We start from the raw sequence: 14,804 nt of genomic DNA, 5'->3' as shown, positions 1-14,804 counted from the left end.
GATAATGGGTAAATAAATTAAATGAAGCAAGCATAAAACTGTGGAGGAGGGGTGGTTGTTAAGAATAAATGACAATGACTTTGAAAGTACCTTGCTTATAGTTGGGGCCCAACAAGTGGTACCAAGCTTGAACCAAGCTTTAAGTAAGGTGCTCAAACTTTCACGTAAAGTGCCCAAATATAGCAAGGAAAACAGACAAAACTGCAATGCGAGAATGCCAAACTAAAGGTGAAAATGTGCCATGGAAGCAAGCCCAGAAGAGGACTCACTTTGGAGGGACTTGGAAGGCAGGGAACATTTGAGCTAAGCTTTACTGGAAATATTTTGCATTTTAAATCATTCTCAAACATGGGTTCCAGAATCTCACACATTGGTCCTCACATCCCCCAGCATATCTCCCAGGGACTGGCCAAAGTTATAGCTTCAGAAAAACCCCTCAGATAAATGGACTTTCAGGAGATGTTCAAGAAAAAAATTAACTGCCTAGAACTTGTTGTGATATCCATCTTGGGAATTTCAACGGTGTGTTGACAATGTTAATATACAGAAGACCTCCATCTTAAGTGTTTCAAGGTCCAATGGGTCCTTGAGCAAATGACTTAATTCTCTTAGCCTACTGAATCATTATATTGATATTTCTTTTAAGTCTCCAGTGTCTTAGAGTACCTAGAAGGAAATACCTGAAATGGTGGAAACTGTAACTTATATCACACTTTGAAATTTGTTCTAAAACTACTTGTTAGAATGTATTTTGAAATGTATTGCTTTTCTGTATATATATTTCATAATAAAAAATGTTAAAAAAGTAATCAAAGAAATGACTGAAAACTTCCCAAATTTGGCAGGAGGCAAGATTCAAGAAGCTGAGTGAAAACAAAGAGGAAAAACCCAAAGAAATCCATGCCAAACACATCATAACTAAACTTCTAGAAACTAAAGACAAAGAAAAAGAATCTTGAAAGCAGCCAGAAAAAAATGGCACCTTACTTATTGAGGAAAAGTAACTTGAACAACACTGGATTTCTCAACAGAAATATAGAGAGCAGAAAGAAGTAGCACTTCAAGTTCTGGAAGAAAAGAACTGCCAACCCAGAATCCTATACCAGTAAAAAATATCCTTTAGGAATGAAGGAGAAATCAAGACATTCACAGATGATGGAAAAGTAAGAGAGTTTGTCATCGGTGCAAATATTCCAAAAGAATGGCAAAAGGAAGTTTTCTAAACAGAAAGGAAATAAAAGAAACCTTGGCGCATTAGCAAGGAAGAAAAAAATACAACAAAAATATTGGTACCACAAGACAGGTCTTTTTTCTCCTCTTCAGTTTTCCAAATTATATTTGATGATTGAGGCAAAAAATTCTAACACTCTGATGTGATTCTAAATGTATGTAAAATATAGACAATTATACTGCAAATGGAGGAAGGTAAGGGGACATAAAATTCATATAAATTCCTAAAATAATGACACCAACAGACTTGCATATATATAATGTAATACAGAGCAACCACTAAAAAGGCTAACCAAAGAGATTAACTCAAAAACACCACAGTCAAATCAAAACAAAATTTTCAAAAATGTTCAAGTAGGGTTGCAACGGTAGTTCAATGGTAGAATTCTCACCTACCATGCAGGAGACCCAGGTTCAATTTTTGGCCCATGCACTTTGCCAAACCAAAAAAAAATCAACAACTGGTGCTGCAATAATGGGATACTCATGTGGGAAAAGAGTGAAATGTGACCCACCATACAGGATACAAAAAAAAAAAAAAAAAGTTTATGTAACCCACAGAAAGGGAGAAAAAAGAAAACAGAAACAAACAAAAAACCAGAGAGAACAAATGGAAGTACAAATTAAAATGGTAGACTTAAGCTCTTTTGTATTAATAATTATATTAAACATCAGTTATCTAAGTACACCAATGAAAAGATAGAGATTGGCAGAGTGTATTAAAGCACATGATGCAACTATATGCCACCCACAATAAATCTACTTCAGATAGAACAATATAGGCAGGCTGAAAGTAAAAGGAAAGATAAAGGTATAACATGAACAATAATCAGAAGAAAGCAAGTATGTCTATATATTAATATCAGATAAAGTAGAAGTCACAGCAAAAGAAAATTACCAAAGATAGAGAGGGATATTATATAATTCTAAACAAGTTAGGCCACAATGAAAACAAATTAATCCTAAATGTGTGTGCACCAAACAACAGAGCTGCAAAATATATAACTGATAGAACTGAAAGAAAAAGTAGACAAATCCACAATCATAGCAGGTGACTTCAACAGCTATCTCTCAACAATCGATAGAAAAACTAGACAGAAAATCAGCAAGGTTACAGAACTCTACAACGCCATCAATCTATCTGGCATTTATGGAATACTCCACCCAACAATAGAACATTCTATTCAAGTGCCCAAAGAACATAAACTAAGATAGATCATATCCTGATCCATAAAACAAACTTCAACAGATTTTAAAAAATTGAAATCATACAGAGTTGTGTTCTTTGACCACAATGAAATAAAACGGAACACATGTAACAAAAAGGTAACAGAAAAATCTCCAAATACTTGGAAACTAAACAGTGCACTTATAAATAATCCATGGGACAAGGAGTAAGTCTCAAGTGAAATTTAAAAATATATTGAACTGAATGGTAATGAAAATACAACATATTAAAATTTGTGGGACATAGCTAAAGTTGTTCTGAGAAGGAAACTTACAGCACTAAATGCATACATTAGAAAATAGGAAAAGCCGCAAGTCAATAATCTAAGCTCCCACCTCAAAACCCCATAAATTGTAGAGCAAAACAAACCGAAAGCAAGCAGAAGGAAGGAAATAACAAAGATAAGAAAAGAAACCAATAAAATTTAAAAAAGAAAAATAGAGAAAATCAATGAAACACAAAGATGGTCTTTGGAAAGATCAATAAAATTTACAAATCACTAGCCGGACTGGCAAGTAAAACAAGAAAGAAGACACAAATTGCCAACATCAGGAATGAAACAGGAGCTATCACTACAGACACAGCAAATAACAAAACAGTTATGAGGGAATACTATGAAAAACTTTACAAACATATATTTGACAACTTAGATGAAATAGACAAATTCTTTGAAAAACACAAACTACCGTAACTCATTCAATATGAAACAGATAATTTGAACAGTCCTATACTTATTGGAGAAACCGAATTCATAATTTTTTAAGCTCCCCAAAAAGAAATATCTAAGCCCAGATGATTTCACTGGAGAATTCTACCATATGTTTAAAGAAGAATTAATACTAGTTCTACAATTTCTTCTAGACTCTAGTTGGAAGAGGAGGGCACACTTCCCCATTCATTCTATGAAGCCAATACCAAAACCAGACAAAGATAGTACAAAAAAAGAGAAACTTACAAATCAAAATCCCTCATAAACACAGACACAAAAATCTTTATCAATATAGTAACAAACAAAATTCAGCAATAAAGGGAATTATATTATGACAAGTAGGATTTCTTCCTGAGATTCCAATAAGTTCAAGATTTTAAAGTCAATCAATATAACCTACCATATTAACAGACTAAAGAAGAACAACTATATGATCATATCAATCGAAAAAGCACTGGACAAAATTCACCACACATTCATGATAAATCTCTCAGAAAAACAGAGAAGAAACTTCCTCAACTTGATAAAGACCATCTGCAAAAAATCTTCAATTCTCATTACATTTAATGGTTAGAGACAAAAAGCTTTCTCCGTAAAACTGGAACAGGCAAGGATGTTCATTCACTCTTACAATTCTTATGCAACATATTACTGGAAGGTCAATCCAAATGCAGTAAGGCATTAAAATGAAATAAAAGGCATATAAATCAGAAAGGAAAAAATAAAACTTTCCATATTTGCATATAACAAAATTGTCCATATATAAAATCCCCAAAAATATAAAAAATAAACCAGACTAATGAGTTCAGCAAGATTAGGATACACATAAAAATAAAATGTATTTCTATACACTAGCATGAACATGTGGACACAAATAAAAAATTCATTACTTTTTACAATTACTGGGGAAAAATTCTTAGGTATAAATCTAGTAAAACACATATAGGATTTATACGCTGAAAACTGTATAACACTGATGAAAGAAATCAAAGAATCTAAATACACGGAGAAACACACCATGTTCATGGATTAAATAAATGGAGAGACACACCATGTTCACAGATTGGAAGACTCAACATACTAAATATGTCAATTCTTTCCAAATTCACATACAGATTTAATGCAATTCCTATCAAAATCCCAGTAAAATATTCTACAGACAGAAACTAGAATATTTTTCAATTTATATGGAAAGGCAATGAAGTAAAATAGTTTTAAAACAGTTTGAAAAAGCAGAATAAAGTGTGAAGAATCAGTTCACCCAATTATTGGACACCAACAATTATCGAGACAGTACGGTATTTGTAGAGAAACAGACATATAAAACAGTGGAACAGAATGGAGAATCCAGAAATAGAGCAACATAAATATGCCCAACAGACTTTTGACAAGGGTGCAAAAGCACTTCCCTGGGAAAAGTAGAGCCTTTTCAGCAAATAGTGCTAGAACAAATGGACATCCATAGGCAAAAGATGAACCTTGGCCTACTTCTCACACCCTGTACAAAAACAAACTCAAAATGAATTACAGATTTAAATGAAAAACACAAAATTGTAAAATGGTTAAAAAAAAAAAAAACAGGAGAAACTCTTTGGGGCCTAGGGCTAAGTAGAGTTCTTACCCCTGACACCAAAACCACTATTCACAAAAGTGAAAATTGATAAACTGGATTTCATCAAAATTAAGAACTTTTGCTGTATGGAAGACCTGTTAAGAGTATGAAAAGACAAGCTACAGGCTGGCAGAAAATATTTGTTAAACACATATCCAACAAAAGACAACTATTTAGGATATAGAAAGATTCTCAAAACTCAACAATTAGAAAATACAAACAATTCATATAGAAAATGAGCAAAAGACTTAAGACACATTTCATGGAAGAGTATACAGACGGAAAATATTCATTTAAAAAATGTTTGACACCATTAGCCATTTGAGAAATGCAAGTTAAAACCAAAGGATGAATGGTTAAACAAACAAACCTATACACAAATGTTCATAGCAGCTTTATACAAAATAGCCAAAAATGGAAACAATCCAGATGTCCTTTGGTATATGAACGGTTAAACTGTGGCAAACCCATCCCATGAAGAACTTCTCAGCAATAAAAAGAAATGATCTCTAATACATGCAACAACCTGTATGAATGTCCAGATAATGGTGCTGAGTTTAAAAAAAAAAAAGCCAATACTGTATGAATACTTATATAACATTCTTGAAATGACAAAATTATAAAAATAGGTAACAGATTAGTATCTGCCACAGTTTAAGGATGGGGTAGGGATGGGATCATACCGGATGTAGCTGTAAAAGAGATCCTTGTAGTGATGGAAATGTTCTGTAACTCGACTGTATCACTGTCAAGATTCTGATTGTGATATGTAAAAGAGTTTTGCAATATTTTACCTTAGAGGAAACTGGGTAAAGCATAAAAGGAATCTCTATTTTAGTTTCTTACAACTGTATGTGAAGCTGTAATGATCTCAAAATAATTAAAATTAAAAAGCTCAAAATTTTGGATAAGTCACTTTTTTTCTTCTGGGCCAGAAGGATTAAATTAAGAGATCAAAGAGCTAAACAAAATGCCTGACACAGAGTAAGTACTCAACAGATGGTTATTAAAATGATAATTAGCTTTCAGAGTAATGGCGGTGGTGATGGAGAAATGTGTAGCACAACATATGTAGATGATCGCTTTAATGGGTTTGGGTGAAAGATTAGATGTGGGAATAGAAGGTGACAGGGAGTCAAGGATGATTCCCAAGTTTCTTACTTGCATGATTTACTGAGTACTTGTGAAGTGAACAGGACAGGGATGAAGAGTATAGTTTGGGATGTGGATGAGTTTGTGTTGACTGCGAGCCATCCAAGTAGAGATGCCCAGTTAACAACTAGACAAGCAAGTCTGGAGTTCAGAACACAACCCTGGAATGAAAATTTAGTTTGTTAGTGACCTACATACAAAGGATACTTGAAGCAAAGCTGTTGGATAAGATGGCCTAGTAGAAGAATGAAAAAAAGAGCCCAGGTCACAGCCATGGAGCTATAAAGAAGTTGCAATCTTTAAGGACTGAATAAAGAAGATAGGTCAAAAGAGGAGAAAAATCGGGTACAAATGGTGTCACCCAAGACAAGAGGAAGATGTTTCCAGAAAAAGTGAGTGAGCAACTGTGACCAACAATGGAGAGGTTAACTAAGATGAGGAATTAAAACTCATCCTCTGAAATGAGTGACTAGGTGTCATTGGTGGCTTTCTGAGGATAGCTCTGGTGAAATGATGAAGGAGGTTTCACACTGGAGCAGACTGAGAAGTGAGTAGAAGGTGGAAAATGGAAAACTATAAACAACCATTAACAAATCTGGCCCTGAAGGAAAGGAAAGAGCCTTAAGCATGTTTCAATGTTAATATAAAGGAATAGGTAGAGGAGAAGAAGTTGAGGCTACATGAGAGAAAGAGTAAGTACAGGTAGCAGAATTAACTCAGATAGAAGGGGCACCTCATCTACGTTAAGAAGAAGGAAGAAGGCAAAGAATCCTAAAGATACACCTAAATTTGGAAATCTGGTGGCAGTGCAAGCAAGATAGCTAGCTCTCAACGGATAGCTTTAATTTTCTTTGTGAAGAAGGCAAGATCATCTGCTAAAACTAAAAGGGATGGCTTATTTTTTATTCTCATCATCTCATCCAGCACCTTGAACATGATACTTAATAAATAAGATAAAAATAAACAATCACTGTTTCCCTAAGGTTCACTAGAATCAATACACAACGTTCTTCAAATTTACCACTAGGGGGCAGTGCTGCTGCCAATTTTCTTTCTCCCTAATGAACCTGTGAAATAAACAGAAAACTGCAGTGCACTGTTTGTCAATAAGTAAGCTTTTTACTCAAGAAAATCCCATTTCAGTTATATGCATGTCTATATACACACACACATATATCACACACACATACTGGGAGACTAAGTACTCAATGGCAAAGGAAGATTTTTCAGTTTCTCCTGCCAGTCTCCCACTATAACCATTATCCTGATGCCCGCGGGCAATATTCACAATTTTCCTGAGGTCATTTTTTGCAATTTCTCTAGGGCACTCAGCAAATACCAGACATAACCTTTTACATTTAAATGAGATTAATAAAATAGAAAATATTGTGGGGGGAAATTGCTAAAACCTAATCCCCAATAACATCTGCCATAGCTTCTTCCAGGTTGATTTTTTCCCCTACACCTACCCCTCACTCCAAATTAAACCAGAAATGTTGCTTTTTAAAAAGTAAAAATTAAATAATTTTAATTTATTTCATAAACTGCTTTTTCCCTTAACTCATAAATTTGATATATTTTTATGAGAAAGATTTATCAGTCTACAAAATCACATGTATATTATAGTCACCACAAGCAGCAGCTGTTTTGGAGTTTATGTTAAGCAATTACTCTTTCCAAGTTTGCTTCTAATGAATTTGGACCTCTAATAAACAGAGGGAACTGGCAGAGTTCTAACTTAAAATGGGGTACAGAAATTCTCAACACCCAAAAAGAAAAGGAGATGTAAAGGCAAACTGCTCCACAGGAGTTTAGGGTTAGTCAGAGTGGCTCAGTTTAAACCAGGGGGAATGAATTTCCATAGTGGGAAAGGGTTCCACTCATACCAGTGAAATACACCATGCTATCGGCAGAAACTGCAAGGAAGATGGGAAACAGAGATGGAGATCAGGACTCTAGGGTGTTAAGTAGTTCAAAGGTGTGAAAAGTTTCTTAATCTAAAAGCCTCCAAACTTGGTTATTCTGAGCTAAATCTGCTCAGCAATAAAAATACCCAAGAAATGGGTCTGAAGAGAGTCTGAAGTAGCCACCAGTCAAATATGGATACAGTGTTAAATTGTTTGCAAATTGTTTCAAAACAAAGTTTCAAGGTTTTTTAGGATATTGTTCTAATTTGACAATTAAGGGTCACTTCTCTACTGCACACTATTTCACTGCATAGTATGAAACTTTTTTTTATTGGCAATTTTTAGAAGCTCTTTGAGGACCCAGATTTATATATATATATAAAAATATGCTAACAGGATATTTCTCCTCAACTTAATACAATCAACTTTCCTAATAAGCTGATACAACCCTGAAGATGAAAGAAGTCTCTTTCTTAGTCATTATAATACTTTAGCTACACAGACACCCCTGAAAATGAGATGAACAGTCATTCTCTCAACCCTATTGTACTTTAAATCTATGTCCACTTTCATAAATCATGTGTTGAATCCTCAGATTTTTTTTTCCCAGTAAATGATCTAAGAGCCTGATTTCATATTCTCTCTCTCCCCCACTCTCTTACACACACACACACCTGCACTCCCCAATAACAACACTTCCTTTGAAAAACAGAATGTCACTTCCTCAGTCCAGAGGCCAGAAGTCCCTTGATTCTGATCTGGGGAGCCAAGACAGGAAACTCTGGTAAGCTTCTGCCTCTCCCCCCATGGACAGCCACTGCTGCAGCTGACAGAAGGCAGGGTCTATTCAGAGCTCCCTTGATGCACTGCAGCTGGAAGACAAGCCCTCACTTCCAGACTATGGGAGCAATCCTAGAGCCCAGCACCAAAAATCAGTCGTAACAAGGGCATTTTGTAGGAAGTGAAGAGGGCGAAGATGGGAGACTTTGAGGCATTTTAGCGACCTTACTTCCATTTCCAAACTCCGGCCACAACTCCGGGGCTGATTTCTGCCAAAATTTGTAACGCACCGTTTTGTTCTTTGACCCACCAGGCATACATCCTCGGGTTAAAAAACAAAAAAACGTCCTATCTCCTCACAGCTCAGCACCAGGCTGTACCACATCCCCCTTGATATTGCCAGTTTCTCACGCAGAGGAGAGACGCTGTCCCAGCAATTTCAGTAAACACTGTGGGTTAGCACCACCTGGCAACTGAGAACCTTGATCTCTCCCGACCCCAGACACCAAGGTCTACACAATACAAAACCCAGGCTAGTTACAACGGACCAAACTGCAGTGTCACACTCGGGGGAGGGGTATGCATGTGAGAGACATACGGAGTAAAGGGAAAGAAGGGGAACAAACAAATGAGTCACTTAATACAAGGGCTGCACATGCCGCTGACGCTGCCCATGATGCAGAAGCTCTGGACTGGAAGGAAGCAGACGGCCACCCGGGAGGGGCGGGCAGAGAACGGGAAGAGGGAGAGGGTGTGAGGCGCGTCGCCCTTTGTGCGGGACAAGCCGCGCGGCCACACAGCTTACTCCCCCCTTTCCCACCCACTCCTCCGACCCTGCAGGGGGAGACCGCCCAGGGTTACTGTGCTTCCTAGCCCGGGGAATCAACTCTCTCGGTCTCCCCAAACAATCAATACAAACTTCAACGCTGTGTTTAGTTTACAAGGAGGCTGGCTGGGGAGGTGCCTCCGACGTGCCTGCCCAGCGCAGAGGGTGCCGCAGCCTCAACCAGCCGCCCCGCCCCTCGGCGGCGCACCTGTGACAGGTGTGCAGGTGCCCCACACACCCCGGCGCCGCGGGGCGCGGCGACCACTCCTCGACCCCCGCAGGCCCGGGGGAAGGTCCGCCGTCCCCATTGGCGCGGCCCCTACGGAAGCCCCCACCCCTCTGTAGGCCGCCGGGCGCCCCTAGCTCGCGCCCCCCGCGGCCGCTCCCGCTCGCCGCCTGCACTCACATAGCGCCTCAACTTCTTCTCGGGGGGCGATTTCCTCAGCCAGCCGGTGCACACCACGTCGCCGCCGCCGCTCATGCTGTCGGCGGACTGGAGCCCGCGCCGGGTCGGGCGGACAAGGGCGCCGGCCACTGGGTCAGTCGACCCGCGGTGCGCAGCTCGCGCGGGAGGGAGGGGCGGGGCCGCCAGGGGCCGCCGGGCGAGGACGAGGCGGCGCGGGCCCAGCCGTGAGTGCGCGCACCCGCTCGCCCCCGCCCCCGGCCCGGCCCCGCGCGCGCACTCGCTGCCGGCCGGGAGGGGGCGCCCGGCAGGAAGCGGCCAGCGCGCGCTCGCCACGCCCACAGCCCGCCGCGCGCTCCGCCTGCGGACAACGCCTCGCGGCTGCCGGAGGACCCGAGTCGGCGCTAACGTCCAAAGCTACCTTCGGCTGCGCTCCCGTCCTGGTTTTATTTATTATTGTTTTTCCTTTCCCCTCTGAAGTCTTTTCCAGAAAATCCGGAGGACTGGGGGAGACAGCCGCGCCCTGGAGGGGAGGTGTGAGGGGAGAGGAATCAGAGGGCTGTCGGTCGCGGATCAATTTTTCAAGGAGAGTTGACGGGGAAGGGACCCGAAGGCTGCTCACGTTTCCTGTCCATTCCCAGAGTTTCAGGTTTCAGCGGGTCAGGTTCTGGCTGAAATTAGTGATCCGCTTCGCAGCAAGAGTTTCATTAACTCTCACACTCCCTTGGCGGGAGGAAAAAAGGAAAACACACCTACGAAGTGCCGGATGATTGTCTTAACCTACAAATTGGTGGGCAGTAGTGTTCCTATTTTACAGATAGCCTAAGGTGTCAGCACTAGTACAATGCAAAGCAAGATTTCTAATTCCGAGGAGGTAGGGGTAGGTTTGTGCTTATCTGCTATTTAAAATGGGGGGACTGCTTTAAAGTCTATGAATCAACTTGGTCTTTGTCAGGAAACAAAGTCCAGCAAGCTCCCATACTGCCTCTGGGAAAGTGGCTCAGTAAAAGAACATCTGTATGACTTGAAAAGAACTGACGAAGCAAAAATTAGTCAGTGTATATCATGGCAAATTGGAAGACAGAAAAAAGAAAAATTGGGGCAAAATTCCTCAAGTTCCAACTCATTTATATAGGCTATGAGACCTCTTTGGGACTCATTTGTAAACTGGAATATAATGATACATCTCTCCATGAGCTGTGGTAAGGTTTAACTCAGATAAAGTATGTGAAAGTACACACTTGACAACACCAGCACTTCAGGGGTAGGGTGGAGAAAAACATGAAAATACTTTTGGTAGCTCTTTTTCATTCACAAAGTTCCTTAATAAGCAGCCTTAAGCGCCCCAAGTTGTCTTTCAAGTGGATAGTAACCCAATGGGTTACTGTACTGCCACACATGAACTGGAGAAGCAGCATCTCTTAAAAAAAACACCTTTCAGAAAGCACCTTTCTCTCCCAATCTTAGACTAAAGCTATTTTGTTCACTTCCCTGTCTCCAAGCAGCTAAGCTACTTATTTCAAGGAGCGTGACTTTCATCTTGGTTGAGTTAGACGTTCATCTACTGGGCGCTTAGCTTTTCCTGGCACCCTGGGAGATTTAGAGAGCTGCTCCCTTGACCCCAGTATTTCACTGACTTTCTTCACTGTCCAGTATGCTGTTGAATAGAGTTTAAAGCCAGCACTATAACAATAGCTGGAACCAGAGCTTCCTTAGCCTTTCAGTTCATAGATCCTTAAGCCACATGCAAAGGCCACCACCAGAATTACCTTAAAACTCTAGGAGAACTGAGAATAAAGGGTAACTAGGTCAGCAATTTTCATGTAACATTCTTTGAACCTATCTTAAAATACTATTTAAGTAAATGATCTAATTTCTACATAATTGTTTCACAGAAATGTCTTTTTTGTTTGTTTTTATAAGGTGTTTAAACAAGCTCAGCTAAATTCAGGATCCTGTAGCCACTTTGTGCATGAGGGAGCTTGAATTTAGTGGCTTTCAACATTATTTATGAAGAAAAAAAATAAAGTATCTCATATTGAACGTTATTGTACTGCATTTTTTAATGTAACAGTGCAGATCTTGTTAAACACATGAATCTGTATAATCATGTTAAATGCAAATAAACTGGTTCATGGGGAAAAAAAACCTATGACATAAATATCAAAACACTCAAAGTGCCAGATTGATCAGGAGGCGGTGACTCCCAACCAAAATAAAGTAATCTTACTGACTATTCACATCTGAGTCATGGTGCCAAGTCTCAGGGACTGCAAGGAGTCTGAGAAAACTTCAGGATTTGGCAGCAGCTGAGGTTTATGATGCAAGTCAGGCATCCATATGCCTTATCTTTCCCTAGAAGAGTCGTAAGTCTTCTATTACATACCTATTAATATTTATATGATTCATGACAGATGGGAGATTGCTCAGCAATGATTACTTGGGGGATAGGTCACATTCAGCCAAAACTCTTTAAGGTCTTAGAAGTCTTAGAAGACTTCAAGCTTTTATTTACAATTCCATATGAGAATTATGGCCAATGATGGGAGAGGCCTTAAAATACGAGTTACAGAGTATGGGCATATCAGGAAGTCTGCGAACACCACCCTCCTTCCCCAAAGGTTGGAGAAACACCACCCTCTCTTCCGTGCTCTTCTGTTCCCTCACTTCCCGAATTCTCTCTCTGCACCTTCCTCATCACTTGGCTGCCAGCGCCCAGTACAGGCTGCACTCAGAATGCTGGCTTCACCCTGTGTGTCTCAATCTTCGGAGCCCGGGATGCCTGTCAGGCCTGAAAACAGCTCTCGGACAAAACGTTCCTGTCTGGGCCTTTACTGAGTACTCCCCACCCGCTGCCTTTTTAAAAAATGTTCCCTGGTTTTCGCTAAGGAGAAAGGGAAAACAAATTACTTAAGTAATTTATTTACACGAAGACAGGCGCCACCTACCGGAACCAGTTGGGACGACATTTCCCCCACCCTCCCCGTCGCAACCGGTGCGGACATGCATCGCTAGTCTATAATTTAGGCAATTTCTATTAAAGACCATGGGGTAATTCCTGGGGGGTGGGGGTGGGGTGGATTAATGACCGGCTCCAAGGAGTGTTTTGGGTCATTAATTTCTTATTCTCATTACATTCCAAGGAAATTACAATCTTATGTGTGTGCATGGGGGTGGGGGGCAGGGAGGATCGTGGGGAGGGAGCAGTCACACCTGGGAGGGGAGCATGGGTACCAATTTTTGCCCTACCCCCCTCCACGCCCGGGTTCTAAAGGGTGCACTGTGGCTTTTAGTGTCGTCAGCGACAGCCTGCATCCGTGCCTGTCTGGGAGCTGAGAGTTTGTGGCCAGCGGCAGGTGCATGGCTGGTGGAACGCTCCCAGGAACGGGTTGGAAGGGCTGGAAGGAGAGCTGTCCTCAACTGCACACCAGGCTGGTGTGATTAATACCACCCACGCCAGGCCTGACGTCAGCGATTGGACTGGGGGTGGGGACGGTGTTTGTGTTGTAGCCCTTCTGTCTTTTCTCCCCTTCAGTTTAGTTGACAGGTTAATTTCAGAGCTGCACATTGCTTGCCAAGGTCAGTATGACCAGCTGAGTCACCTCAACAGAGGACTCCCAGGACACTGTTGTCTTTCAGGCATCTTGATATGTTTTGCCTCTTTAACCCCAAGTCACTTAGAGCCCAGTTGGTTCACTCCATCAAATTACCCTCTGATTTAAATCAACTCTTGGATCTGCTGGAACTGAGATCTGGAAGTGGGCTTGGGGTATGGTTGAAGACCTATTTGGATTTCCCTCTCTGTGGATGGCTGCTAACAATATGAGAGTTACACTACATCAGTGGGAGGCATTTTGGTAAAGTTTGTGCCATTTAGTTTCCCATTGTAGAGAATCAAAACCTATGCTAATTGCTTTGTGGCAGGTTTGCTCCTGGGACATTTCTGCTGCTACTGGTCAGCTTGGTAACATCGTGTTGCACTGAACCCACTGCAAAATCAGTTGTCCATGCTCTCCCAAGAGCAAAGACTGTTGAACGCTTTGCATGCTGGCCCCTTATTTTCTTCACAGAGAGAACTCCTATCTCAAATTATATCTTAAACCTGTCAATACTCCCTTTCCTAAAACTCACCCTGCTCATTCCCCAGCACAGTTGTTCATTTTCTTTGTATTCATACTGCACCTAGTAAAAATAAATATGATTATCACACTGTACTGCAAATATTTGTTTACTTGTCAAGGAACTGTGAGTTCCTGGAGGGTAAATCTCTCATATTTTTCCAAGGATATTTTAGGTTGGTGTCAGGCACACAATAGATACTCATTAAAGTTTTGTGTATGTGTGAGAATGAATGAACCAAAATGCTTGAAGGATGACAAGTCCAAGACATCCTTCAAGGGGCTGGGAACCTCTGAAACATCCAGTTCTCTCAGGTGCACCCATAGCAGAGAATTGTATCTGTGAGGATACTTACTATATGACTGGAGTGTTTAAATCTACAGGGACTGGCCTGGATGGAAGGGCTAAGCAGGTGGAGGTAATCATATGCGGTTCCACTTTAAAAAGGTAGTTTTAAAAACTACGGCTTGCCTTCTTTGATCTTTTCTGAGGTTTTTTATTTTTATTTTTTACCCCAGGCTCCAGAGAGCTAATTGTGTTAATTCTTGATTTCCAAACCCTGACACTGACTTACAGAATCTCCTTTCTGGGACTAAATCACTTTGTGGCTGCTCTGATCTGGCTTCATTATGTTAGTACTACAGTGGTTCTAGCACTTAAACCCGTGTATCCAGATCCAAATCAGCTAAACTGAAGAAATCATGTGCATAGACTAAAAGGGGTTTCATCCAACAGATGACCAGGAATTGCGATTTCTTCTGCACAGGATGCATGCAGAATGGCAGCACAAATTTGGTAGTCTTTATTTTGCTGGGATTCAAAGGCCTCAGAACATTAT

The 14,804-nt window shown here is 40.7% G+C and overlaps 1 protein-coding gene across 1 annotated transcript in view; it reads right to left on the bottom strand.

The window, feature by feature from the left end:
* Nucleotides 1-9,998, bottom strand: part of GAB2 (GRB2 associated binding protein 2) — a 184,376-nt gene extending 174,378 nt beyond the window's left edge. The window contains exon 1 of the mRNA XM_077113458.1: nucleotides 9,851-9,998. Within this exon, the coding sequence (XP_076969573.1) occupies nucleotides 9,851-9,925 (75 nt within the window). The 5' untranslated portion in view covers nucleotides 9,926-9,998. The remainder of the gene's footprint in view (nucleotides 1-9,850) is intronic.
* Between the last annotated feature and the right edge of the window lie 4,806 nt (nucleotides 9,999-14,804).

Source organism: Tamandua tetradactyla, chromosome 8, assembly GCF_023851605.1.
Source record: "Tamandua tetradactyla isolate mTamTet1 chromosome 8, mTamTet1.pri, whole genome shotgun sequence".
Taxonomy (NCBI): domain Eukaryota; kingdom Metazoa; phylum Chordata; class Mammalia; order Pilosa; family Myrmecophagidae; genus Tamandua; species Tamandua tetradactyla.
This window is presented reverse-complemented; position numbering and strand designations above follow the sequence as displayed.